Here is a 26,008-nt window from a genome sequence, read left to right on the forward strand (position 1 = left end):
GGTCCAACAAAGTGCCTGCCAAGGGCCCCGGCGGAGAGGATGATCATACGCATAATATGACCTCAATTGGTTACCTCGATCAACATGGTTCATCTCGTCGCTATAAGCAGCAGCCACTGTCGGGATATTTATCACCTTGGCAGCTTCGTCACAAAAAAAAAAAAAAAAAACAAGACGCTGTATCGGCTTGGCCTCTGACTTCTTGGAAGACGGCCTCTTCCTCTTTGATTGACTCGCTCATCGCCCCTGAACACAGTGGTCAGGAATAACACAAGGCGGTAACCGCCTTGTCAATAAATAAATCCAAATCAAATTGACCCTAGTTGGATTTGATTCGGCTACGGACGACTCGATTTGAATTTGATTTGAATTCATTTGGGCACATTTGGATTTATTTGGATTTATTTGGATGCGTCGATGGCCCCACTTTTCTCCCACGGTGAGATGCACCGCGCTGCTCCGACAATATCTGCTTGCAGCCATCTTCTCGGAGGCGTGACCATCTGCCCTGCACGACTAAATATCCTTTCTGGCTCAGAAGACATCGCAGGAACTGAAAACGGGTCAATTGCTATTCGTGACAAGCGTGGATACTGCCGTCGTCGGAGAAGCCAGTACTGACGCAGCATCGTACATGTGGGTGATGGCAGCCTTTGTCTGGTGACACTCTTTGCAGAGTCAGAAACGGTGACCGGAACTGTTTTTCTCAATATCGTATCCGTGCTCCCATACCCATCCTGTCCGCTGCCTTCTTCTTTGTTTACTGGATAAATACCCTAGGAGGCGATGCCAATCGATGCCTTCGTACCCTAAGTAAGCTGTCGAAGAAATGTCCACATTCGCTTCTGTATTGTCATCGGATCGATTGAAGCTAGTCGCTGTATCGGGGTCGCTGTTGGCTGTAGAGGTTGTTGAAAACAGCGCAGCTGAGATGTCGGGATTCGTAGACAGAGCCATTGGGAGCGAGGGTGTGGGGGCAGGTGGCTTCGTCAGGCAACTCGAAACGCGACGGACGCAATAACTTTAAGGTACGCGTTGGTAGGGAGTGGGTCAACCTGGGGTTACAGTACCAGCAATGATTGGTCAGTGCTTCTATCCAAATGAATCCAGATATCCAAATAAATTCGGCTCCTGCAATTTGATTTGATTTGAGTTTATTTCGACTCGATTTGATTTGATTTGATTTGGATTTATTTGGATTTATTTGATTTCATTTATTTGTTGACAAGCCTGAGGCGGTTATCTTTCCAGGCTATTTGGTTGACCAAAAAGTATAGCATATAGACAAATTAGTAGGGATTTTATATATAAAAGTGTCTGAAGCTAGTACCTGATTGTCAGGGGTCGGGGTCACCTTGACTTGGTTAAACTCATAGCTGGTTTTGAACCCCCCGTCAGCCTTCTTATCCTGTTGTAATTCCTTATCGATGCCGCAGTTAGGTCGGGCCGTGCCTGTGGCCTCGTGGCCATGCTTGCGGAGGCACCGGAAGAGGTCTGACGACGAGAAGAGGTTATCCACAAAGACGTGATATGTCGCTTTTGGCAGCATATTTGCAAGGGCAACAACGACGCTCTGGGTCGAGTTCAGGGCGATAGGCTTGTCTTCTATAGCAGGCATCTTCCTTGCGGCCGTGGCCCGGCCTCGTGTGGATGACGTCGGTGGGGGAAGTTCAACGCCAACGGCGCCGTATTTTGCATCCTTGATATGCCACAGCCACCGGATAAAGAACCCCTGTTGTGCGATAACCCAGATCTTGAACCTTAGGGGGTCCGGTTTGCCCTTGGCAAGTGTTGTTTCATTTGACCGGCCGGTATAGCGAATCATGCACTCATCTACAGCCAAATGAGAGCCCGGAAGGGAGATCTGTGCAGACACAGCTTGTATGTGCTCAGACCACTCGTCAGCAGCTTGGAACACCTTCGGGAGAGGTGCAGTTTCATCGATCTTAGTGTGGTCAAAGGGGACGAAGGTGCCGATGAAGGAGCTGAAATCGCCAGTGAGGCATGAACTTGATAAAAGAGTGCTCGGGGCGTTGAACACCGGGTTGAGAGGTACTCCAATGGCATCGAATCGTTCTTTCCTTATATATACCCATATAAATCAGTATTCCAAGCAATATATATAATTCTGCGATAGAGGGGCCCTCCCAAGCTCGCAGCTTTGAAGATGGACTTATCGGGCGTTTCTAGCTGTCAATAACCTCATTTTCCCTGAGCCACGTGACCCATATGTTAGTGTATTGGACCCATTTCTGAATAAGGGAAATAGGAAGAAAAAGCTGGAATAGCTGCAGCGGCGTTGGCGCTAATGTGTTGATGCGAAAGTTGCGTGTTTCTACGTGGAAGCAGGGTGGTCATCAATTCAATCTGGGCCATCGATTGAGTTTAAGCATGGGTGTCACAGTCAATTCTATGTCACTTGCACGCTCGCACGGTTCACTTGTTGATCCTTTGTCCACCAGATGTGCGATTGAATTGAATTGATGACCACTATGCGTGGAAGGGCTCGAAGTTGGTACCGCGGTCCTTTTCGGCCGGAAAAATAGCCACCCGGGTCGGGTCATTTGGGTGTATACGGCGACTGTGATCTTCTTTGATAAAGCTACTATCATCATAGGTATTGATAATATGTATCTCTTCTAGAACTGGCGGGGAAATCATTAATAACTTCAACATAATTTGTATGCTGTTTTAGCTGAAATTGCTTCATTAAACTAACTTTCCGTACCCCGCTTGTACTGTCGTCATGACCGGTGTCATGTGGGGCGAGGTACGGCTTGGAGGTCCTTGCACTCTCAGGAGACGGTTTTAAGCCCAACATACGCCAGGATTATAGTTTCGGATCTCGGTCGGCTGACAAAGGTGGATGCCAGGCCCGCCGTATAAACTCTCTTCATCTTTACCCGATGGGGATGCATAACCCGCCAAGACGTTTAATCTGCCTTACTGAACAAACATGCAAGCCTGAGTTGCTTGTCCGAGCAAGATAGCAGTACCCACCCACTGTCACGAATCGTGGTTCTCTGATGTGTCTCATTGGATGTGTGTATGTTCTTGCTTGAATTGTGTTGGATACGCGGAAATACGATGGGGTGAGCATATTAAACGTGGATTCGGATGTGTTCAGATTATTGATTGTGGACTTGATTCGTCTTGTCCGTTCTTCAATCTGTCCGAGAGGGGTTTCACCCCTCTTCTGGATACAAGATTAATATTGCAATAAGAGAAATGGAGCCCATTCCCAGCCGCCAATCTGACAAGTCCGACTGGAGTATCACTGCTATAACGATCGCACGCCCCATTATGTAAAGTACACAACGTGACAGAGCCAGCCTCACGATCTACCGTATTGTTAGATTCAACCCTAAATCCAAAAGGCACCCCAGATCCGAATTTTATCACAGCAGCACCAACATCCCAGCCGCCTGCAGAAGTTGCGCCACAGCCTCTTGCATCGCCTGTTCTTGTGTCGGTACATTCGCCTAGTCCGCTTCCAGTTCACCGCCAAGGTGCAATTCTGTCCAAGCTATATATCAAAGGTACGTTGCTGCAAGACGCGCTTGGTATGAAGCACAACCCCGTGGGAGTATCAAAACCAATCAGGAATACCGCAGGGCGATGGGTCCCCCATTGCGGTATGACCAGAAGAGTTATGATTGGTGTTTGGAAAGCAACAAGATGACAATGCTCTCCACTACATCAACGGAGGCAAGGGAATGGACTAAAGAAGAGATGATGGCTTATATAGACTGGAGTAAGGCGAAAGATGACCGCACTGAGGCACAGGGCGTTTTAGAGATGGGAGAAAAGCCGCCGCGGATTATAAGAGGCAAAGTTGACATGAAAATGCTGAAGGAGCAATGTATTGTAGTCAAACTGTAATGCAGCAGAAGAATAATAAGGTGGTATGCTCGTCCGGTGAATGTGGAACAGCATTCCCTAAGTTCAGTCGCGACGTTCGAAGAGCAATCATTACTTCCTTCATCCATACCTATGAATTTATGATACCCTTGCCGCGAAAACATCGATGTGATAGGGTGATACCGACATGTTAAGGTGCGGTGGAGCGGACTAGCTTCACCGCCTTGTGGGGGGTACGTTGACGGCTCGACGGGGTTTAGAACCAATGAGAAGCGCTGAAAGTGCGACACACGTAAGGTTGCGGCACGCGTATCAAAGTGATGCAGCACCCCTATCAATTGCCTTGTCACAAGCCTGTCGCACGGATCATTCATACACCGTCAAGGTCCAGTCTCGGTATCCCACCTTTTGGCGAATGTCTTAGCAATACAGATACCGAGTAGAAAACAAACAAAGTGTATTTGACGTAATTTAGTCCCACAGAATAGGCTTTTTACCTAGGCTGAGTCATGCTTAGGAGACCTGATTTGTCTTGATAATTTCTAAGCTGAAGCCTGATACGGTAGTAAAGGTGCCAGATATTTTTATAAAAGAAAGAACATGTCATTCAAGATTTTGTTGAATTCTGATACCATCCACAACAGCATCACTTCTACATCACGAACTCCTTTCAACCAATTATTACCAATGGCTCACGAAATCAAGAACGTCGCTCTTGCTGGGGTCAGTAGTGGCCTGTTCTAGTCTACCTTTTATCAGTAGCTAACTTGCCACAGGCGTCTGGCAGTCTGGGCTCGCACATTTTGCCCGCTTTGGTCAAAGCTGGTCGTTTTAACGTGACCATTCTCACTCGAAAGGTCACCGACAATGTACCCTCTGGAACTGCAGTCAAGGTAGTTGATTACGAGTCAGCTTCAGACTTGGTGTCCGCCCTGAAGGGCCAGGATGCACTGGTTGACGCCACGTCTGTGCCTGATCCTAGCCTGGCTATCCGCTTGATGGATGCGGCCGTTTCAGCCGGCGTCTACCGGATTGTCCCGTCCGAATTCAGCTCCGACCCAACGAATTCTAAAGGGCGAAGCCTGCCGCCTTTTCAAGGCAAGGCTAAGGCCCTGGAGTATGTCCAGGAGCTTGCGGACACTGGTAAAATCACCTGGACGGCCATTTCCAACCACGCTTTCCTAGACTGGGGTCTGCGTATGTCATTTCTCGGCGTCGACCTTCAGAACAAGAACATTGAGTATCTCAAGCCGGGTACTACCATCATCCCCATGACGACACTTGAATCGGTGGGAACTGCTGTTGCAAATGCTCTCATCAAGGCCGAGAACACGAAGAATCGTATTTGTTACATTTGCAGTACACAGAAGACGCAGAAGGATCTGGCCGAACTTTCCAAGCAGGCGTTGGGCGAGGAAGGCTGGAAGTCAAAGGATGTTGATACCGAGGACGCATTCAACAAAGCAATGGCTAAGCTGCAAGCTGGTCAAGCGGATATGCAGGTCATTGGTGACATCATCCGTTTCTCGATCTCTACTCCGGGCTACATTGATAGGCTCGAGAAGACGGATAACGATCTGTTGGGCGTCAAGATCATGAGCGATGAGGAAGTCAAAGAGCTTATTCGTGAGATTGCTCGAGAGAAGACGATTTCTTAACTTTGTTAGTACATATGTCAGATATTAAAGTGAATCGTGTGTATTCCTTTTTTTTTTCTGTAGCAATCGAAGGACCTTTGAGACCTTATATCTTCGACTGGTTCCTTCTAGGACTTGAGTCCTAGAAAGTCCTAGATGAAAGTCCTAGAGTCTAAGTTTAGGACTTCAAACTTTAATCCTGAACCCTAATCCTGAAGTTGAGGGTGAACCCTCCGACATTCAACAACATAAGGCTTTACTAGCCTGCATCTTAAACCATAGCCACCAAATCATATCATGTCTATTATTTAATTATCGTATTGATTCAGGACAATCTTATGAGTTCAAGCGACCCCATGCAGGGTAAAGTTAAGAACCTTGTCACGTATTATAAATCTGAAGGCGTTGAACGTGTTGAGATCCATGGTTTAACGGATCAATGACTATTCCGATCCATTGGTGGCTGCGATGAAGATGTCTTGTCAATAGCTTCCGCTAGTTAGCGCTAGTTTTTTCCTTTCAATTATACAACATAATATGCTCACTTCAACACGCTGAGACGGGACATCGTCACGTAGACTGCCATGGGGTCGAGCCAAAGTGCACTCTCTGCGGAGGACCGCACGACTCATTCAGTCGAGACTGTCGGGTGCGGCAATTCCATGGCGATATGCACTAATCTACGAATCTTCCAACTCAACGTGCGGAAGACGGATGTGGTGCAGCTGAGTATGATGAACGACAGAGATTTACAGGACTATGCGGTGTTGGCAGTTGCCGAACCGTACGCCTTGAACATTGATGGAGCGGTGGTGATGACGCCGAACAGTCACAGAAATTGGATCAAGTTTTTCCCGATAAAGAGACATGCGATGTAGTGGCCGGTCCGCAGTGATCTGGAGGCGGCAGGGTGGTCATCAATTCAATCAATTCAATTCAATCGCACCTCTGGTGGACAAAAGATCAACAAATGAACCGTGCGAGCGTGCAAGTGCCATACACTGGACCGTGACATCCATGCTACAGTTCAATCGATGTCTCAGATTGAATTGATGACCACCCTGAATGTAACCCACACAAAGAACAAATTCAGAGACCAAAATCTCCTTCAACAAATGAACCGTGTGGACCAAGTGCATAAACCTGCGGCATATCCGCTCTTGCAACCTCTTTAAACGTCTTACCGTCAAGTCCGACTAAGATACTGTGCGTACCTTCGCGGTTGATTGTGATCGTAATCACGATCCCGTCATCCTCCTCCGTCGCACCAGGGCGTTGAATGAAAATCGGTTCGGTAGGACAACTCTCGCCGTTCGATGGTGTCCACAATTTGAACAAACCAGTCTTCCAGTCAGATTTAAACAGAGAGCCATAAACTGTTGGATGAACAGCGCCAAGTCCGTTACTGAGACGACCAATTGGGACTTCGGTGCCGGGAGCGGAGGCCCCAATACCAGATATACCATAGGTATACCGGTAATTAGGATCCATCGAGGCAGGCTTCGAAACACGTGGGAGCTCACACGGCAATCCCGCAATAGCAGACGCAACTGAGCCTCGACAAATCTTTGCTGGATCCGCCTTGTTCACAGAGTCCATCTGATAGCGGACAAGGGTTCCGTTTTGAAGTGGCTTTTTAGGATCGAGGAGATTTGAGATACTGTAATCCATGTATGGATAGTGTTCTTCTCGGTAGCTGACAATGTCGACGTGAATATTGACGTCGCCAGTCTTTGGATCGATGTAGTCGTATGCATTCCCAATGTGGAAGAAGTAAAAGTTGTTTACTTGATAGGTTGCGACACTAATTTGTTAACTTAGAGAAGAATCATGGCAAATAAAACTCGTTTCAAGACTTACTGCTTGCCGTCACTTTTGTCCAAGATGTAAAACTCGGTCGGTGAATCATGCTCACAGACCATCATGTCGGCAAATCCTTTAGTTGTGTCGCTAAGATCTAGATGTACTGGCTAAAAGGTTTTGTCAGCACGAATCAGCTTATCATTAAACATGGATTTTTGTAACTCACATTTCTGACGAAAACAACATATTTGTCCGTCATTGCAAGAGCATGCGTATAGCAAGGCCTGCATGGAAGAGGAGACTTCCATACGAGAGCTGCCGGATTGGATCCAACATCCAGAGCAAAGACAAATAGTACACCGGACCCATCGATGAGGTAGTTAAAAGTAAGGCCCCTTTTTCGGTCATGCGGAGGGTGAGCACAACTGCCGGTCCCGGCCAATTCTGGATCGATGTCCATGTAGTTCAGTAATCGTTTCGGCTCCAGAGTTCGTGCATCACAGATTTGCAGAAGGTTCCAGTCAGTGTGTACTAAAATCTATGGTTCAACAGTGAGCTACTTTCATCATTAATCTTGATACAGTGTGTACGACGGTCACCTACCTCCTCAGTGGCCGGATTTGCCGACTGGGTACCCCTCGAGTATGGATTTTTGTCGTTGGGAAGGTGCATACCACGGCGTGGCTGCACATTCATGTTAACAGAATCAGGTTCCGCATAACCCATGGGTACGTAGAGAGATTGCTATACATCTGAATTAGCTCTATTCCTGTTATATTCAGCTCTGTTCGAAGACAGCCTACCTGAGCTCCTAGCAAGGTCGAACAAGGATCTTGAGCGTCTTTTAGAGGGGTGTTTGCATTGAGACCCATTCTCGTAGTCAAAAGGTAGCCGTCTTCGTAGGCTCGCCTAACGACGCCCTCATGTGTATAACGACTCATGTAAAAAACACGACCTTGGGTCATTCGGAATTTATGCAACAATCCCAAACCGTCGAACAAATGCTGAACTACAGCCCTGGGCTTTGAACCATCTTCGGAAAGCGGAATAGTAAAGCGACCAACACCGATCCTACAACGACACTCGTAAGTTTGTGATATACCCACAATATATCCTGTATGAAGTACCTCAGAAAGGAGCCATGGACCCAAGTAGGCCATGTCCCGCCGAGCTTACACTCAACCTCCTTCGGAGTTTCAGGGACATCGCGTAAAAACGGAGGTGCAAACTTGTTCAATTCCTCCTCGGTAATCGTGTACCAGTTGTAACCTTTGGGCTTTTCCTCGGAGCTCATGGTGAAATCGACAAAGTTCTGTTTCTGACAGTATAATTAAAATTGTATGAATGAGAGAGGAGTAGTTGTGGTCTTAGAAAAGCTTGAAGGTTCCTCAGTAAAGAATGACGGCGCACAGCCCCTTATATGAGTGCGCCTCTCTGAAGTCGTTCGGCATGAAAGGGAGTGCTCGGCAATTCTAGTAAGACTCTTGTGACGCCCGCATCTTTGAAAGATCCCTCCAATAGTTAGTCACAAACTGATTTCAGAAGAGAATTTCCGGAGGATCCGAAACTTCGAAGCCTATAGGAACTAGTTCGTTCATGAGCAGGTTCAACAATCATGGAGGTTCACAGAGTGGAAGTCGGAATGCCGGATGAGTCAAGAGTGGACATCTTGGAGCCCTTGAATGGTTTTAGTGCTTGGCGGACAATGATGCCGAAACGCGTTAGCTCAGCTTTTTGTAAGCCCCTGCTAGCATTGTGGAAATAAAGTTTCTTACCCGGACTGGTATAATCAATCCAGGGCTGACAAATGCATCTGCTATCGATTTATGTTGGACAGCGTCCGGCACATTCGATCCAGGGATTAATGCTTAATAGGGTGTGGATCCTGAATCTGTTGGATACGCGGTACGTATCTTGAGCGCACGATGGGGTGAATTCAACGGATTACGAAGCAGAAACTAGTGATCTTATTGATTAGAGTTTTGATGATGCCTCGTCTTTTTTCTCTCGTCAGAATGCGGGGGAGTTAGTCCATTCTTGATGTTTCACAGCCACACGCCACACATATTGTTATAACGAAAGGCAAACTCCCTTCTGTCTCCACACACAGACGCCAATCTAACAGAATCTGTTGATCGTCTTCTCTGGGTGTCACGTTGTGTACTTTGGATAATGGGGCGTGCGATCGTTATAGCAGTGATACTCCAGTCGGACCCCAGTATAAAGATGTATATAGGACTTGGAGCGCGGAGGCATCTCAACCAAGAACATACACACATCCAATGAGACACATCAGAGAATCAGAGCCCGTGACAGTGATATTATTAATTGTCGACTTGACTTTTTGATCAGTCTGTCACAGACTTGCCTATCCTGATATGCTATCCTGATATCATCTCTGCTATCCTGCTATATCTGATATGATATATATCGGATATCGGATAAAGCTAGGCTCCCTTACCCTGATATCAGGATAGATATCAGGATAAGCTGCACCCTCTGATTGGTCGGATGCCACTTTATCGCCTGACAACATCCGATTTTCCCATGTTTACAATCTTCGAATCTCTCAAACATCACTCAAGTGTGTAGATATAATGCGTTGTATTATTCTGTGCCTCTGCTACTCTTAATAATGGCTTCTTCATCACAGCAACCCACAGATTTCACCTCACAGCCCCAGATGACTATTGGCCCTACTGTTGATGTAGAATCAGCATCATCTGAGGTCTTGAACCTCGATTGCATATTCCGTGCGACATATCCCAAAAAGGGCCGGTTCGGACCATCAGGGAAGCGCAGAACGAAGGGAGCAGTGGTTTATGAATGCCTTCTCTGTTCTTCTGATCAGGCCTGGTCAAACCCCAAACGAGACAACGCCATATACCACGCCAAACGCAAACACCTTGATATCGTTAATAACACTTCAGACAATACAGTACTCGAACGATCATCGGACATGGTACCTCCATTAAAGCAAGCTAGGCTCGACAATTATTATACAGCAACGCCATCAGAATCGGCCCTCCGCAAAGTGTTCGATCCTCAGCGATATACTGAGAGCATGGTTGGCCTTCTCACACATCGTCGCCTTCCCTTTTCGGCAGTTACATGGGATGAGATGCAGGACGTCATGCTGTCCTATAATCCGACAATTGAGGACCTCATAATGACATAGAGGCATGAAGCGATGCGTCATATTACTGCGAATTTTAGCCTTTATCAGTCGCAGTTAAAGGCTAAGTTACAAAGCGCCGTTTCAAAAGTCCACATCTCATCTGATCTCTGGACATCGCCGCACCGCCATGGTGTGCTAGCAGTGTGTGCACGATGGGTTGACGAAGATTACCAACCCAGACGAGCGCTTCTGAGTCTACCAGAGATTCGACACAGCCATTCAGGTAAACATCAGTCTCGGATTATTTTCTCAACACTCAATATTTACGATATCGCGAATCAGCTCGGCTGTCATACGGGTGATAATGCGGCATCAAACGACACATGTTTGCAGCACTTATCAACCAGGCTTAGGCAGGACCGCAATGTGCGTCGTACTCCAGCTTTGTTCTCCTATCTAGTCGTCTAATCTATAGCAGATCAACTGGGATCCAAAACGGCACCGTATCCGATGTATCCTTCATGTTATCAACTTATCACTTCAAGCCTTTCTTTTCGCGCCTTCACGTGAAGCACTTCAAGCCGCCCTCGATACTGGTAGCGATATCACTGGGGATGAGCTCTACAAACCGTTCAACTTCATCCTAAACGACGCGTCTGGTGGTGATACGACAAACCGGCCAGATCATATGGAAGCTCAAGCGGAGCATCCTGGTGGCGTTGCATGCAAAAGAGCTTCCATTCAGAAGGTAAATCTTCCACCGACATCAGATAATAAGTCAGACAACACCAGAAGGGGGGGCTGGATTATGGTGCCAGCGCTGCGCAAACTCCACCGGATCGGGCTGTGGCTACGTAACTCACCTATCCACAGTGATGCATGGGATGAGCGCATCAAATTACGGCTCGGTATTGATAACGATACGCGCTGGAATTCATGGCACAGGATGATCGACAATCTGATAAGGGAAAAAGCAGCAAGTAAAGCAGTTCCTACTTGACTACGACAAAGCTCTAGGTGACAATATTCTCACCTCTTCCGATTGGGATTACCTGGAGAAAACGCACGCGTTTCTCCAACCATTCATGTCTACGACCTTGTGGGCTCAAGGCATGACGGCGACGCTCTCGCAAAACCTCATGATCATGGATATATTACTTCGCCACTACGGGCAGAAGAAGGTATCATCTCAGCTTTCGCCTAACTCAACCAACTAGTTTCTGATCCTCTCTTTAGGAACTCTATGAAGCCGAGGAGACACATGATCCTCTCATGTTGCACTCTATTGATATGGGCTGGTTCGTACTCGATAAGTACTGCATTATCTGGGGAGTCCCCTATCTACGCAACTGCCCTTCTCCTTGATCCGTAGAAGCGAGCGCGATACCTTGAAATAAACTGGAAGGGAGAATGGGCCGAGGCTGCCATTAGGGACGCACTTTCGATATGGGAGGAAGAATACAAGATGGCGCCCGCCCTCGGACCTGCCCAGGCGCTGAGCGAAGCGTCTAGGTCGCAGCAAGGGCACTCAAACGAGCTTGATCGGCTTCTGAACGAGATTATGGTCGCCGAGGACAAAACCAGGGAGGTAGATGACTTCGAAAACTTTATCCACAACCAGCCGATAAAGATCGAAGGCTCTCCTCTGGTCTGGTGGTGTCAGAGGGATCAGGTTCGTACATATCCGCGTCTCAGTCGCATGGCCATCGACATATTGTCTGTGCCCCCTGGTTCTGCTGACCCCGAGTCTGCATTCAGTGGAGGAAGACGCACTTTATCATGGGATCGCGAAAGGATGTCATGTGTTAATCTGGAGAAGGTTGAATGCATCGGCAAGTGGCTGCGTGAAGGACTCATTATACCATCATCACGTGGTGGTAGAGGGCTTGTTGTGGACGGTGAAATAAACGGCAGTGTTCATGTTGATTCGGATGATGATCTAGATTAGAATTGAATGAAATATTTACCTTTAAGCTTAGACATATCTGTCGTCATATCATCTCTGCTAAAGCTGCTAAAACTCCTAGACTGATATCATCTCTGCTATCCTGCTAAGCCGATATCATATCAGGATAGGCAAGTCTGGTCAAAGGGATTCGAATGATATCCTCCACGCCCCTATTAATCAACTGGAACGAAGTGAATACCCCTGAGCTGAAGATGCGACAGATCCGTCAGTATGAGCAATACGTGGCCTTGCGAATCGAGTGCTCAGTGGCCTCGGGCACGCCCTTGACACCTTCTGTGTCACATGTTAACGAAAAGATGCGGGAAGCAAATACAACTCTCGCTATAAATGGCATCACAGCGGCTCAGGAGATGCGCCGTCTCAAGGAGAAGAACCTTAAACGGTCTGCCCGTGATCAGGGGATTGTAATCTTGGCAAATTACGGCCCAATTACAGTCTACGATGCCGGACTTCGCGTCGCCAAGGACTTACACAATCGACGAGCCAATCAGGCGGCAGAGGAGCTGCGTTTTCATAAGAGGGAAGTAAGGGACGAGGCTGAATATGCGCGCCGGTGGCTTTTGCAAGTCAGGAAGCTTCTCAGGGCAAGTCTTCGTGACTTACGGGTTGCTGATATAGTCAGAAGTCAACCTACCTATTCACAAGAGGTAAAGTCATTCACAGCCGGTCAATTTCACTTAAAGGCTCAACACCAAGAGTGTATCTCGTCAACAGCGTTACTGGAGACAAGATATTGCCTCCACCGCGAGATGCACTCGAAAATGAGGAAATCCAAGGAATTGGCCAGCCTTGCGAAGAAATCTGGCCAATCAGAAGTCCCCAAAGTCTTCAAATTCCGTTGGAACCCCCCTTTCCTTCTTCCATTTGACTATGACTTCAATATCTGTAAAGAAGCAGTGGATTTTATCATTGCTGACGAGGAAAAACGGCGTGCATTACGGCAAAAGCTATGCCTTGAGATTGATGGAGTGGAAATAGATGAGGATAATGAAGAAAGTGATTCTGAAGAAGCAGAATCGTTTGAAGATGAAGAAATTACAATTATGGATAGTATTATAGTCAGATAGGGCGAATTCGTTATGCTAAAGGATAAAGAATTTCTATATTTCTCGCGATAGCATTTTAGTGTTTTTGCTGTATGCAACTGGAGTGAATAGTCCGGCCAAATCATGCAACTAAGCGTATGAAATAAGTGACTTCTTATTTTGGTGTAAATAGGTGGAGAAATGAGGTACCTCAATTTTCCCAGCCAGCAGACCCTTTTCCCGGTCAATGCACCCCCGTGCTTGGAGCACGGAGCCTGCGGAGTGATTCAAAGCTAAGGGGGGCCGGTCTCTAGGCCCTACCCTAGTAAGGTGGTCCGATCTGCTGGTGGCTAGGATGTGGATACTATGTAAGGAGCTGTGCTCCTCTCAGACACATGTAACTTAGAACTAACAACAATACAATCAACCCGTTTTTGCTTCAACAGCATGGTACCGTCTACCCTTGGTACAGTAGGCTTGCAGCAAAACGTATTATGGCTTACTGTGCATAAACTTTGCTTTGTCGATATGTTTTTGAAGCAGCTTGACGTGAAAATTGGAAGGCTTTAGGGCAGAAACTCCATATAAAAACCTGGCAATCCGTCCACCATTGAACTGCGAATCTTACAAGTTCTATGAAGAAGGCATTCCTACCCTCACACTCCTGACCGGCAGGACCCTCTGGCATACCAAAAACCAGAGCTTGGGACATTGGCGTGTGCACGGACGCTTGCACGGACTCGTGCACGGATGCGTTTGGACATAGTACGGGGTAGGTACACTCTAAATGTTTAATTGGATATGAGCTGCCATGAAACCTGTGAAAGACCACTACCGTTCGTTTTATAGAAAAGGGCAACTGACTCCAGAAACCAGACTACTTCACCTCACCCAGCGAAGCAGCAGACATCTCGGACCTAACCAAAACCTAGGTTTAGTCAAGTCTATTCTATAGATGTTCCTTACTTCATCCTTGTTCAACGAACCGTTCAGTCTCTCGTTTTTCTTCCTCGCCCGTCGGATTCTATCGCAAATCGCTGCCGAAATCCAGCCATTGCCAAGCCTGCGCCGATAACCCACCCAACTTAAGCTTGACTTATCAGCCCAAGTGATCGACACTTGCCAAAGTTCGAGCGTCGATATTATCTCCATTTCTCGACGGCATCTCACTTTTGGGACATTAACATGGACGAGCGTCGATACCTCGTTACTAGAGACTTGGATGAGTTAAACCATAGTGAGTGATTACAGTCCCCTTACCCTCATGCCTATCGACAGCCGCTGAAGACTGTCCACAGTACTTCAGCTGGTTCCTCAAGGTAACAACTGCATCTATTGTAACGATGGCACAGAGCTCCAATGCCCTAAGTGCTCAGACGGCGAGAGCTGCCAATTTACCGTTCCCCTCGACTGTAACCAATGTGCTACATCCGTCTGCATGAAAGATGAAGAGGCCGGATCTGACAAAGGCGGCGGCGGCCTAAACATTGGCGGCATTATTGGCGGTATCGTCGGTGGCATCGTTATGATTGCTGTCGCTACATATCTAGTCTGGAGGTTCTATATCAGGCCTAAGAGGTCACAGACTCCCATATCTATGTACGTCGAAGACGTGGATCCTGTGCAAGGCTCCGAGAAGGATGCCCCCTCGAGGGGAACTCGTCCCCCATCGGCATGTACTGTTCATTCTATCGCTCCAACCGTCCTTACTCGAGCCTCCAATATTATCCAGATCGCCTACATCCCCGGTGTTACAAACCGAGTGACTCTGATGCCACCAAACGTTCTTGTCCCCCCGTCCCTCCGATCCCCCTGCATCATGCCGAGGGCAACCGAGCCCAAGGAATCGACGATGAACATTTTGCCGTCCCCAGAGACCTTCAAGACTCGGCCTACTTGGGCCTATCTGACTACTCAGACAGAACCTCATACGCTCGCTGGAGAGCTAGTTCTTATTGGGTTAGATCTTGTGAGTGACCGCTTTGGAGGCTTCGCACAGTTGAGGGGATAATGTCGATGTGTTAAGGCATCCACCTCACTCTGAAAAGCTCGAACTTGACTGGCGTCGTTCAGAAGAAGCATCACCCCTGCAAGGCGATTTCTCATTAGGGAGGAAACAACTTAGTGGGGCGTCCGAGCGTCAGCATGAATGAATGAATAAGTTTATTACGCCCGAGAGGATACGCCTCATAGGGCCTACAGCGTTGAACTTCGTGACATACTTTTCCTGACTTATAGTTCTAAGACCCGCAAACCTTCATCTGCGCCGACCCTTACGACTTGCTACTCTCCCCAGGCTCGCTTGTCCCTGCGACAGTCCTGCTTGAAGGCCGACTTCTCCAAGTGTTCAGCATCCCATCTTCAGCAGCTGAAGCCTGGTCTGTCTACCAGAGGCTGTGCTGTGTTACTTCTTATTATCTTGTCTGATTTGTCAGTATGTTTTTCATGTCTGTGTGGCATCCAAACGCCCCGTGCTCATCGCAAACTTGATTGCCGCTCGTACCGCTCCTAAGTTCGGGCTCCACCTGTGCCCGTTCTCTGCTGTCTTGCCTCCCAGGAAGAATGAAAGATTACTCATCATTTCCCGGCCGACAATTCGCATGTGTTCTCGTTGCTCATCCTACCGTGGACATCGGAAGAGGAAATAGTCCACCGTTTCTTCTTCCTGGCCACAGTCGCATGTGTCCGTCTCTACTGCGCCTATCCTGTGCAGATACCGGTTGACACGTGCCATTCCCGTTCGTAGTTGCACCAGGATGTCGGATTCGCGTCTCTTCAGGGCATCATATAGTGTGCGCGTGTGTTTGCCGGGCAGCGCCTTATCGAGCTGCTTCGAGGTCCAACATAATCATTCAATGCAGGCATATAAATAACGTACATAATAAGGGCGTGCACCAGATAAGTGCATGCACCAAAAATCCCTCAACCTTACATCTAACTATCTAATCAATTAATTCTCAATCATATAACATGTCGCAACCAAATAAAGAAGCTAGAATACTACTTGCTCTTCAAGCCCTCCAACAGAACCCAAAACTAAGTCTCCATAAGGCTGCTAGGATATATGAGGTTAACTACTGGGCTCTTCGTCGCCGACGTAATGGCATTCCTGCTGCATCAAGTATTACACCTAAGTCACGGAAACTAAGTGATCTAGAGGAGCAGATCATAGTTCAGTATATTCTTGACCTAGATTCGCGAGGATTTCCTTCTAGGCACCGTGATATTGAACAAATGGCAAATCGATTACTTGCTGACCGCGATGCATCGCCAGTTGGCAAGCGCTGGGCTATCAATTTCATCAAGCGGCAACCAGAGCTTAAGACGCGTTTTCAGCGGAGATATGACTATCAGAGGGCTAAATGTGAAGATCCGACCGTTATTCGCAATTGGTTCAAGCTCGTACAGAACACAATTGCAAAGTATGGCATCCGATCAGATGATATCTGGAACTTTGATGAGACTGGCTTTATGATGGGCGTGATCTCAAGCGGTATAGTTATTACTAGCTCGGAGAGGCATGGAAGACCGAAATCAGTACAGCCTGGAAATCGGGAATGGGTTACGGCGGTCCAAGCGATTAATGCGGAAGGCCAGGCAATTGATCCATTTATCGTGGTTACAGGCCAATATCACCTTGCTAATTGGTACCGAGAATGCGACCTTCCGGGCGACTGGGTTATCGCAACGAGCCAAAATGGCTGGACAGATAACAAGCTGGGTCTCGAGTGGCTAAAACACTTTGATCGGTCTACAACCAAGGGAACGAATAGTCGCTATCGTCTTCTAATCCTTGACGGGCACGAAAGCCACCACTCGGCAGACTTTGAGATATATTGCGAGGAGAACAAGATTATCACACTCTGTATGCCACCTCATTCTTCCCACCTGCTTCAGCCCCTTGACGTTGGGTGCTTTGGGTCGCTGAAAAAGGCATATGGTCAAGAAATAGAGCATCTGATCAGAAGGTCTATAACCCATATTTCCAAGACCGAGTTCTTCCCGGCCTTTTATGCTGCTTTTCAAGCTACTATGACTGAGGAAAATATCAAGGGAGGTTTTAGAGGCGCTGGGCTTGTTCCTTTTGACCCAGAAAGTGTAGTCTCAAAGCTTGATGTGCAGCTACGGACTCCAACGCCTGCTGAGGAGGTTGCTGAACTATTAACCCCTTGGGTTTCAAAGACCCCAAAGACTGTGCTTGAGGCCGGATCTCAGTCTGAATACCTTGAGAGACGAATCAGGCTACATAAGAGTAGCTCCCCAGAGTCAATTCTAGGAGCTTTAAAGTCTCTTGCAAAGGGAACAACAGCAATAATGCATAAGAATGCCTTATTACAAGCTGAGATACAAGATCTTCGACAGGCAAATGAGATACTTAGCCGACGGCGCCGGGCCAAAAGAACCCGCCTACAGAATAGAGGGAAGATGACTATAGGGGAGGGCAGGGATCTAATTGATCAGATGGATGCGGATATGCAGGTAGTGGCCGAATCATCGAGAAGTGGTGGTCAAGGAAGTTCGGCGCAACCGAGGGTTCGGCGCTGTGGGACTTGCGGCACGACTGGGCACAATGCAAGAACCTGTCAGGAGGGTATTGAGACCTCTAGAGATGAGTACAGTAACTAGAATCAATTGATCAGATGGTTTGTTGTGTTTTTATTGCGATTTATCTTAAGAAGGTTAAGATTTTTGGTGCACGCACTTGTCTGGTGCACGCGCTTATCGTGTACGTTAGTTTAATAACATTATAGCAAGTTATTTAATAACGTGCATGATAAGCTTATGTCCCAGACAAGCATGTGTCCCAAAAAATCTCAACCTTCAAAATAGAAATCACTACAAGAACACAAAAAATCACTGAATCAATCAAAATTAATCGCTATACTCTTCCCCAGATATCGCAACAACTATCTGATATGTTCTTGCGTTATGCCCGGTCTTGCCGCATCCTCCACAACGCCTTTCCTTCGTTTGTGTCGACCTTCCTTGACAACCACTTCGCGATGATTCGTCCTCTACCTGCCCATCAGCATTCATCTCATCAATCGCTTGCCTTCCTTCATCCACTATCATCACCCCTCTTTTCTGTAGTCGGGTTCTTTTTGCCCTCCGCCGCCGGCTTAGTATCTCATTCGCCTGCCGAAGGTCGCGGTTCTCAGCTCTCAATAAGGCATTCTCATGCATTATTGCCTTTGTTCCCTTAGAAAGAGACTTCAGTGCTCCTAGAATGGACTCAAGAGAGCTGCTTTGATGTCTTCTAATTCTTCTTTCGAGGTACTCAGACTGTGACCCGGCCTCAAGCACCGTCTTTGGCGTCTTTGAAACCGATGGAGTAGAGGGGCCAGTCCCCTCCTCGACCGGCGTTGGAGTCTGTAGCTGCACATCAAGCTTTGAGAGTACACTTTCCGGGTCAAGTGGAACAAGCCCAGCGCCTCTAAAACCTCCCTTGATATTTTCCTCAGTCATAGTAGCTTGAAAAGCAGCATAAAAGGCCGGGAAGAACTCGGTCTTGGAAATATGGGTTATAGACCTTCTGATCAGATGCTCTATTTCTCGGCCATATGCCTGCTTAAGCACGGAAGAGCACCCGAAGTCAAGAGGCTGAAGTAGATGAGACGAATGAGGCGGCATGCAAAGCGTGATGATCTTGTTCTCCTTGCAATAGCTCTCAAAGTCGACGGAATGGTGACTTTCGTGACCGTCAAGGATCAGTAGACGATAGCGACTATTGGATCGCTTGGCTGTACACCGGTCAAAGTGCTTCAGCCACTCAAGTCCTATCTCGTTATCGGTCCAGCCATTTTGGCTCGTCGCAATAACCTAATCGCCCGGGAGGTCGCATTCTCGGTACCAATTCGCAAGGTGATACTGGCCGGCACCTATGATAAACGGCGGGATCGCTTGACCTTCCGCAATGATCGCTTGGATGACAATAATCCATTTCCGGTTTCCAGGCTGCACTGATTTTGGTCGTCCACGCCTTTCTGTACCTGTAACAACCATTCCGCTTGCAATGACGCCCATCATAAAGCCAGTCTCGACAAAGTTCGAGATATCATCTAATCGGATGCCGTACTTGGCGATTGTGTTCTCTACAAGCCTGAACCAGTCACGAATAACGGTCGGATCTTCATATTTAGCTCTTTGGTAGTCGTATCTACGAAAGAAACGCGTCTTGAGCTCTTGATGCCGCTTGACGAAGTTGAAAGCCCAGCGCTTGCCGATGGGTGGCGCGTCACGATCAGCAAGCAATCGATTGGCCATATCTTCAACACCACGCAGTCGCGGGGGAAATCCTCGCGAATTTAGGTCGAGAATGAACTGATCTATGATCCGTTCTTCTAGATCAGATAGTTTGCGCGATTTAGGAATCCAATCGCGTCGAGATTGCATGCCTTTCTGGCGGCGACCTAGCTTTTTAGGGCAGACTTTATAAATTGAGGCAGCGCGTCGAATCTTTAATTTTGGGTCATGTTGAAGGCCTTGAAGGGCAAGAAGAATATTACCCTCGCTATTAAATCCAGGCATGTTCGTTAGTTGAGATTTTGTTCATCAAATGGAAAAGTGAGAGATTGAGGGATTTTTTGGGACACATGCTTATCTGGGACATAAGCTTATCATGCACGGTATGCAACTAAAGAGCGAAAACTCAGTGACTCCTTTAACTACTGGTGAAGGTCCAGATGGTAATAACGCTTGTGCAGACCACAAGCATCTCAGGGCTTAGGTTCGGCTATTTATCTAATCAGACCTCTCCGACTACAAGTCATCAAGAGTCCGCTAATGTTTTAAATTACCCTAGCTCTTGTGTAGAGTCATAAACAACCTCTCCTTCAAACCAAGTCTGGAGTACCTTTGCGTTCTCGAAATCTCCTCGAGTGACGTCTCTATCGAAGCATATAAAGTTTGCAATTTTACCGACCTCAATTGATCCAGCTTCCTGAGAAAATAAACTTTAGTGCATTAAGTATGGGAAGTAGCGAAAGAATCGTCTTACCTTATCTCTTCCTGTCGCTACAGCACCTGCTAATGGTATCATTTCCAGAACCTTCTCTGCCCCAATCCTCATTACCAGAATCGCTGTATTACGAAACATGGGCAGTTCCAATCCATGGGCCCAGTCACTTCCAATAGTTATATGCGCCTCTTCTGCGAGCATTCTCTCAAAATCGTACTGGAACAAGCGCATGTTTTCAGATTGGGAAGTATCGAAGAATCCAGCAGGGGACATCTCGGCGGTGACGTTCAGCTGTTTGAACCGCTTACAATCCTCTGGCAATGACGTTGCAAGTTAGTAACCAGAAAGAATGACGCTGAGACTTGGAGAAGTATAACCAACCTGGCAGAACTCGAGTACAGTGCGCAACCTCGTGACGAGGGCCGTCGGGTCGCATTTGACGAACGATTTCGAAGGCGTCAAGCGCCGTTCTCGCACCGCCGTAACCCATGCAATGAATCTTGCAAGTCATACCTCTACCATCAAACCTCTCCACAAGCTCTGCAGCATCTGGGAGAAGGATCTTGCTTTGGTCCGGAATGCCGTTGTCGTCGACATCAGAGTGGCTCATCAGGGCCGGCGTGCAAGCCCCGTCCATCATCATCTTGACAAACCTAGTATCGACATGTCGGCTCTGATACTTATCAGCATTCAAGATGAGCTTATCCGCCGGCACTTGAATTTCTCCTGTAAGCCATTCATTTTTGTATAGGCAGTGAGTGGCAAACTGCATCTTAAGCTTTCCCTCTGCCTCGAGTTCACTGAGAGCGGTGAGGAACATTTCCGTAGACGACGCATCCTGGCAAGAGGTAACTCCATGACGATGCATCTCGGCGATTGCACGCTTGACGACTCTCTTGACATGCGCTTTGGCTGGTTTAGGCAGAGCTGCCATCAGGCGGTTCCCTGCTTGATCTTTCAGCTCTCCCGTGAGGCTCCCCTCTGGCCTGAGCTCATGCTTCCCTCCAATAGGGTCTACCTCACCTTGTTCGACATTATAACCAGCGCGTCGGAGAGCAGCCGTATTAGTGTACCAATCGTGGCAACCCACCCCCAGGAGGACAACAGGGGTATCCGGGTAATCTTTGTCGAGGAGACTGCGATCAAAATTCTCGAACCCAAAACCAGCACCTCCAAAGATCCAATCTTCGTAAAAATGACTGTAGGCGCAAGAGCATGCGGCCTTTTTGATACGCTCCACGACATTATCTCTGGTAACATCATATCCGGTCTGAGCCCAATTCAACAAACCGGAGCCTGATACGATGGTATGCACATGGGCATCATGGATTCCAGGCATAATAAATCTGCCTTTCAGATCGTATACCACCATTGAGGCTGCCTTAGCGGCAGCAACGATCTCGCGTGTATTGCCGACGGCGCTGAATATTCCATTGGTATCCACAATAAAAGCTTCGGCCCATGGCAGGGTCTTGTTGACAGTATAAACCCGGCCATTTATGTAGGCCACCGAGTTGTGAGCAGCGTTAAGCAAGTCTTTGTCCGACATGATAGTAAAGTGATGTCTAGTGAGTGGGGAAAGTCACTATAATGGGCGTCATTGAGGCAAGTTCAGCGCTGATGAACTATATTTTAAATACGCCGTCTTTACTGTGCTCATCCACTCTATTGCCGTCACGTCTCTTCAATAAATAGGTTGATTGCCAATCGCGGCGGAATAAGAGTATTAACGTGGATGATAAACATGCAATTTACGCTCACAGGACCCAGTTCATCTGGCCTAGTGGGGAGTACTACGTACATACAGTATTATCTCGGCTTTATGGCGGGAAAACTACCTAAACCGACTAGTCCAAGGCGGCTCGTCGGGGTAGGACCTGGGGTAAATCATATTATCATAAGATAGAAAAGGCCCATGGGAGTAGATTTGCCATAGCTCTTTGGGCTTGCCAAAGTTGCTGCGCTACACTGCGGCTACAGAAACATCTGCTCAACAGCTAATAATTTTTCCGGCCACACACCCCCTACCCGACTACTACGTAGTAGGTGGTTGCCCGTCCTTGTGACGTGGTCCGAGGCATGAAGCCCCGCCTCGAGGTCTTTACCAAAAAGGAAAATGTACCGCCCTTGTAGTACCGTATGAATTCACGAAATTGAGTAGCGCCTGTGGATACCTTTTGCTTAAGTTCCGAAAGGCCGATTTGTTTAGCTGTAAATAAAGATCTGACATTTCGCCATTGGTAAATTGGCATATTAGCTTGGATCCACAGGCACTACCGGTACTCAATTTTGTGAGTTTACACGGTAGTAGTGTTCATTACACCCGAGAGAGCTGATCTTATCCCTTTGACCGGCTTAGCCCTTCAAATTGATCAGTGCAGGGATTCCAGGCCAATTAGATAGCATCATTTAGCTAGTACTGGGCTCCTCTGTATTATGTGCCTTTTCAGAGGGCTTGTAGTAGATATCATAGGTCGAGCTGAATTACAATACATTGCAAAATGTCTAAATGCTACAAAAGAATAATTTATCTTCAAGCTGACCTCAAGTTAGAGGTTGAAGTTACTTCTTTGTACGTGGGGTCAAATGGATTAGTATACCTCCTGAAGGACTATGCCGGTCAAAGGGATAGGGCCAATAGCTACGCTAAACTATTTACACTTCTCCACTATCCCAGCCGGAACACCCAAGAGAACCTCACTCTTTTTGACAACTCCTCTCTTTTCTAGCCCCGCTTACTTAACTTTATTCGACAGGCCTGCTTACCGTAAAGACCAATTTATCCAAGTATAGTATTCAGCACCTGTGCTAACCCGTAGCGCTGTAGAACTGCTTCCTTACTGGCTGCCTGTTTCCAGCAGCGTGGAAATCTCATGAGTTGATCTCAGATCTAATTTCTGGGGGAACTCGAAAAAAAATAAAAAACATATAAAAAATAGTGATAGCTTGGAGTACCATCTATTCATCGTATCGCCCATCTTCTTGACCTTCTCGCCTTGACTCTGTATGAGCTTCAGCGTGTCGGATTTCATTGTATAATTTGACTGGCCTTCTTCCGTGGAAGTTCAGGAGAAAGGTATCAGGACCGTGCGCAAACTCATCCAGTCTATTGCCGTTTCCAAGCTGGCTTGGCAAGGTACTGCGTAAGCTCCGAGACCATTCGGATACTAAAATTCGCTTCGGGATAAGACACTCCCTGGGATTTGCCTTTACAGCCATTCAATACAGTCGAAAGTTACCGGTGCTTCCGACCAGCTGGAATACTTAAGGATGCAACAAAGCCCTTGGATCTGCAGAAGACGCGCAACCATCTTTTTGTTATGCACCCTACGACATTCTGTTATTTTTAGTTTCTTGAAAAGACTATCCTGTCTGCTTTTAGACCATCGCAATGGCATCTATCAACGTCGGCATTTTGGTTTATGACTACCAGGCTATTGATGTCGTTGGCCCAGTTGACCTACTCCACTCGGCCAACTCTGGATTCCTGGAAGTGTCCAAAGTGTTTGGCCCTATCGATGATGACGCTATTTCCCGAGCTCCAAACTTCATTTTTCATCATGTTGGCATCACGAAAGAACCATTCCACCTTTTCACCAGCGCTATTACCCTTACCCCGACCACGACGGTGGATGAGTGCCCCGAGCTGGATATCATCCTGTTGGGAGGTCCTAATCCTGTAGGCTTTGAGCTGCACCAGAAGTACGTTGACCTCATCCGTCAACATATCAATGCTGGAAAGTTGCTCTTTACGACTTGCACTGGCTCAGCAGTACTTGCCTCTACGGGTCTTCTAGATGGAAAGAATGCAACTATCAACCACGCCGAGTATCAATGGGCCAAGGAGAATTATCCTGATGTCAACTGGACTAAGGAAAGAAAATGGGTCGTCGACGGAAATATCTGGACTGGAGCTGGTGCAGTTGCGGGAATGGATATGCTGGCGCATTGGCTCAAGGAGAAATTCGGACAAGACATACTCACCTATGCTGCCCGGAATCTAGACTACGAGCCTCGAGGCGTCGACGGTGTGACACCTATGATCCCTAAGAGATACGACGAAAGTGGAAAGCAGCTTAGCACCCATGAGTTTTTCTATCATTAGGCTCTATGTTTAAGTTAATTACACAAGTTCCACTCAAGCTTGAAAGTTAGATTACACAAAGAGATTACATGCCCAATGCCTACAAAGATTGATTTTCTGTTAGTAAAAGAACTGGCCATACTGTACCAATTACAACTAATTCTACCTAATGCCGGATTTTGTAACTCATGTATCTCTGTTCTCACAATCCTTAATCTTGGGTTCGAATATCAAAATGCTTGCCTTGTGCTCCTTGTCTAGTTTCCTGGGGTAAAATGTTATAACTGATGGTATTTATATGTTTGCGGAAACCCCGAGAGCCTTCATAACGGATGGCAGAGGACTACCATCGCCTCCGCAATACAACTCTGGGAGAACGCGGAACCAGGAGCTGCAAATTAGAGACTGTGGTACTGTTGACTGGTTCTGATAAGGGAGTTGCCTCACTTGAAAATGCAAAGTTCTGGACGCAGAGCGGAACGATATCACACAGCGGCCAGTTAATCAGTCGTGTAATATTCAGATTGGGGGGGGTTACTACGTGTCCTTGAGCCATGTTACGATGATCCAGCTGATGCCCCTGAGCGCCCTGGCCTCGCTGCTCCGCAATTAGCGGCCGCGATACCAGCGGGTTACGTAAGACAAGGTTTGCCTAGAAGCCTAGACATGTATAGCCCCTGAGGAGGCATTCAGAGCACATAGGCTACTGTCCATCACACTGGTAAGTAAGTCTGTCGATTGGGAGCGCACCACTCGAGAGTCTTATCTACTTGCAGCTAACTTTTTCTATCTGCATATATAGCATACGGTCACTTTCCCTATCTCTATCTTTGCACCTATCGATGTTAATAGAGGATACATCTTGGGATATCAGTTGCATAGATATTTGATGGAGCACGTTTACTCTCGTAGCATAATTAGTAATCTAAATTATGTCAGGTTTACACCCGACGTCTCATACCTCCTCCCCACAACTTCACCTGCCAACGCTAACCCCGTTTCGGTAACATTATCCGCCAAGCCGTAGCTGAATAATGCCTCTTAAAAAACTTATGTCAGTGTTTGATCTCCTGGAATGGTCTGCACTCGCGGGGTAATACATAAACTCATTATTAGCGGAAATCCTGCAAATCTTTGCCAGTCCGGGTTATGTTTATAGTGTTAATTCAGGTCCGACCCAACCATTTACAGAGCTCTTCGGCTGACAGCCCAACAAAGCTCCTTGTGGCACTAGCAAAGTTACTGCGGCAGCAAGGGTACATGCTCAAGTTTACAAATAACGAGGGCCCAGAGTCCCCCAACAAACCGCAAGGGTCAAAGTCTGGTCAAGGAGGCGTGGCCGACCCGTACAAACAGAAGCAAGAGAAATTAGGCACATTTTGTCTGTATCACTTATTCTTATGCAGCAGCACATTGACCTCTATGTGTAAATGTAGTGTCACGCTTAGGTCATCCCAAGGGCTAACGCACTCCACAAGCGAGTCGGACAAAAATTTTAACCCTCAACACAAACCGTAGGATAAAAACACAACAAAGCATCTCATCCATTAAAA

The 26,008-nt window shown here is 47.3% G+C and overlaps 6 protein-coding genes across 6 annotated transcripts; 3 read left to right on the top strand and 3 right to left on the bottom strand.

Moving 5' to 3' along the window:
* Window positions 1-581: 581 nt before the first annotated feature.
* Window positions 582-1,098, bottom strand: BKA55DRAFT_267194 (uncharacterized protein). The gene has a single exon (XM_046185448.1). It carries the CDS (start codon window positions 955-957, stop codon window positions 679-681), a length of 279 nt encoding a protein of 92 aa, XP_046040981.1. The 5' UTR covers window positions 958-1,098; the 3' UTR covers window positions 582-678.
* Window positions 1,099-4,320: 3,222 nt separating this feature from the next.
* BKA55DRAFT_587125 (uncharacterized protein) lies at window positions 4,321-5,560 on the top strand. The gene is made up of 2 exons (XM_046194629.1): window positions 4,321-4,579; window positions 4,633-5,560. The coding sequence occupies exons 1-2, from the start codon at window positions 4,462-4,464 to the stop codon at window positions 5,517-5,519; spliced, it is 1,005 nt and encodes a 334-aa protein (XP_046040982.1). The 5' UTR covers window positions 4,321-4,461; the 3' UTR covers window positions 5,520-5,560.
* A 1,027-nt stretch (window positions 5,561-6,587) lies between these two features.
* On the bottom strand, window positions 6,588-8,595 carry BKA55DRAFT_698570 (carotenoid oxygenase; the record flags this gene model as incomplete). The annotated part of the gene is made up of 6 exons (XM_046200531.1): window positions 6,588-7,302; window positions 7,359-7,468; window positions 7,528-7,839; window positions 7,905-8,045; window positions 8,105-8,372; window positions 8,429-8,595. 6 exons carry the CDS (start codon window positions 8,593-8,595, stop codon window positions 6,588-6,590), a joined length of 1,713 nt encoding a protein of 570 aa, XP_046040983.1.
* Window positions 8,596-14,303: 5,708 nt separating this feature from the next.
* On the top strand, window positions 14,304-15,524 carry BKA55DRAFT_668864 (uncharacterized protein). Its single transcript, XM_046197918.1, has 3 exons — window positions 14,304-14,650; window positions 14,712-15,196; window positions 15,241-15,524. The coding sequence occupies exons 1-3, from the start codon at window positions 14,599-14,601 to the stop codon at window positions 15,388-15,390; spliced, it is 687 nt and encodes a 228-aa protein (XP_046040984.1). The 5' UTR covers window positions 14,304-14,598; the 3' UTR covers window positions 15,391-15,524.
* A 4,682-nt stretch (window positions 15,525-20,206) lies between these two features.
* Window positions 20,207-22,045, bottom strand: BKA55DRAFT_657835 (amidohydrolase 3; the record flags this gene model as incomplete). Its single annotated transcript, XM_046197497.1, has 3 exons — window positions 20,753-22,045; window positions 20,411-20,685; window positions 20,207-20,353 (listed from the first exon to the last, which is right to left on the bottom strand). Exons 1-3 carry the CDS (start codon window positions 21,918-21,920, stop codon window positions 20,207-20,209), a joined length of 1,590 nt encoding a protein of 529 aa, XP_046040985.1. The 5' UTR covers window positions 21,921-22,045.
* A 1,717-nt stretch (window positions 22,046-23,762) lies between these two features.
* On the top strand, window positions 23,763-24,476 carry BKA55DRAFT_530607 (class I glutamine amidotransferase-like protein; the record flags this gene model as incomplete). Its single annotated transcript, XM_046189155.1, has 1 exon — window positions 23,763-24,476. One exon carries the CDS (start codon window positions 23,763-23,765, stop codon window positions 24,474-24,476), a length of 714 nt encoding a protein of 237 aa, XP_046040986.1.
* Window positions 24,477-26,008: the final 1,532 nt, after the last annotated feature.

The sequence above is a fragment of the Fusarium redolens genome (assembly GCF_020744475.1).
Source record: "Fusarium redolens strain MPI-CAGE-AT-0023 chromosome Unknown BKA55scaffold_38, whole genome shotgun sequence".
Classification (NCBI taxonomy): domain Eukaryota; kingdom Fungi; phylum Ascomycota; class Sordariomycetes; order Hypocreales; family Nectriaceae; genus Fusarium; species Fusarium redolens.

Excerpts from the sequence above, each read along its gene's own strand:
- BKA55DRAFT_587125 (XM_046194629.1), top strand. The coding sequence starts at position 4,462 with ATGTCATTCAAGATTTTGTTGAATTCTGATACCATCCACAACAGCATC. Across the intron at positions 4,580-4,632 it reads AATCAAGAACGTCGCTCTTG|CACAGGCGTCTGGCAGTCTG; the intron begins CTGGGGTCAGTA and ends TAGCTAACTTGC.
- BKA55DRAFT_267194 (XM_046185448.1), bottom strand. The coding sequence starts at position 957 with ATGGCTCTGTCTACGAATCCCGACATCTCAGCTGCGCTGTTTTCAACA.
- BKA55DRAFT_668864 (XM_046197918.1), top strand. The coding sequence starts at position 14,599 with ATGGACGAGCGTCGATACCTCGTTACTAGAGACTTGGATGAGTTAAAC. Across the intron at positions 14,651-14,711 it reads CTTGGATGAGTTAAACCATA|TACTTCAGCTGGTTCCTCAA; the intron begins GTGAGTGATTAC and ends GACTGTCCACAG. Across the intron at positions 15,197-15,240 it reads TGACTCTGATGCCACCAAAC|GGCAACCGAGCCCAAGGAAT; the intron begins GTTCTTGTCCCC and ends CATCATGCCGAG.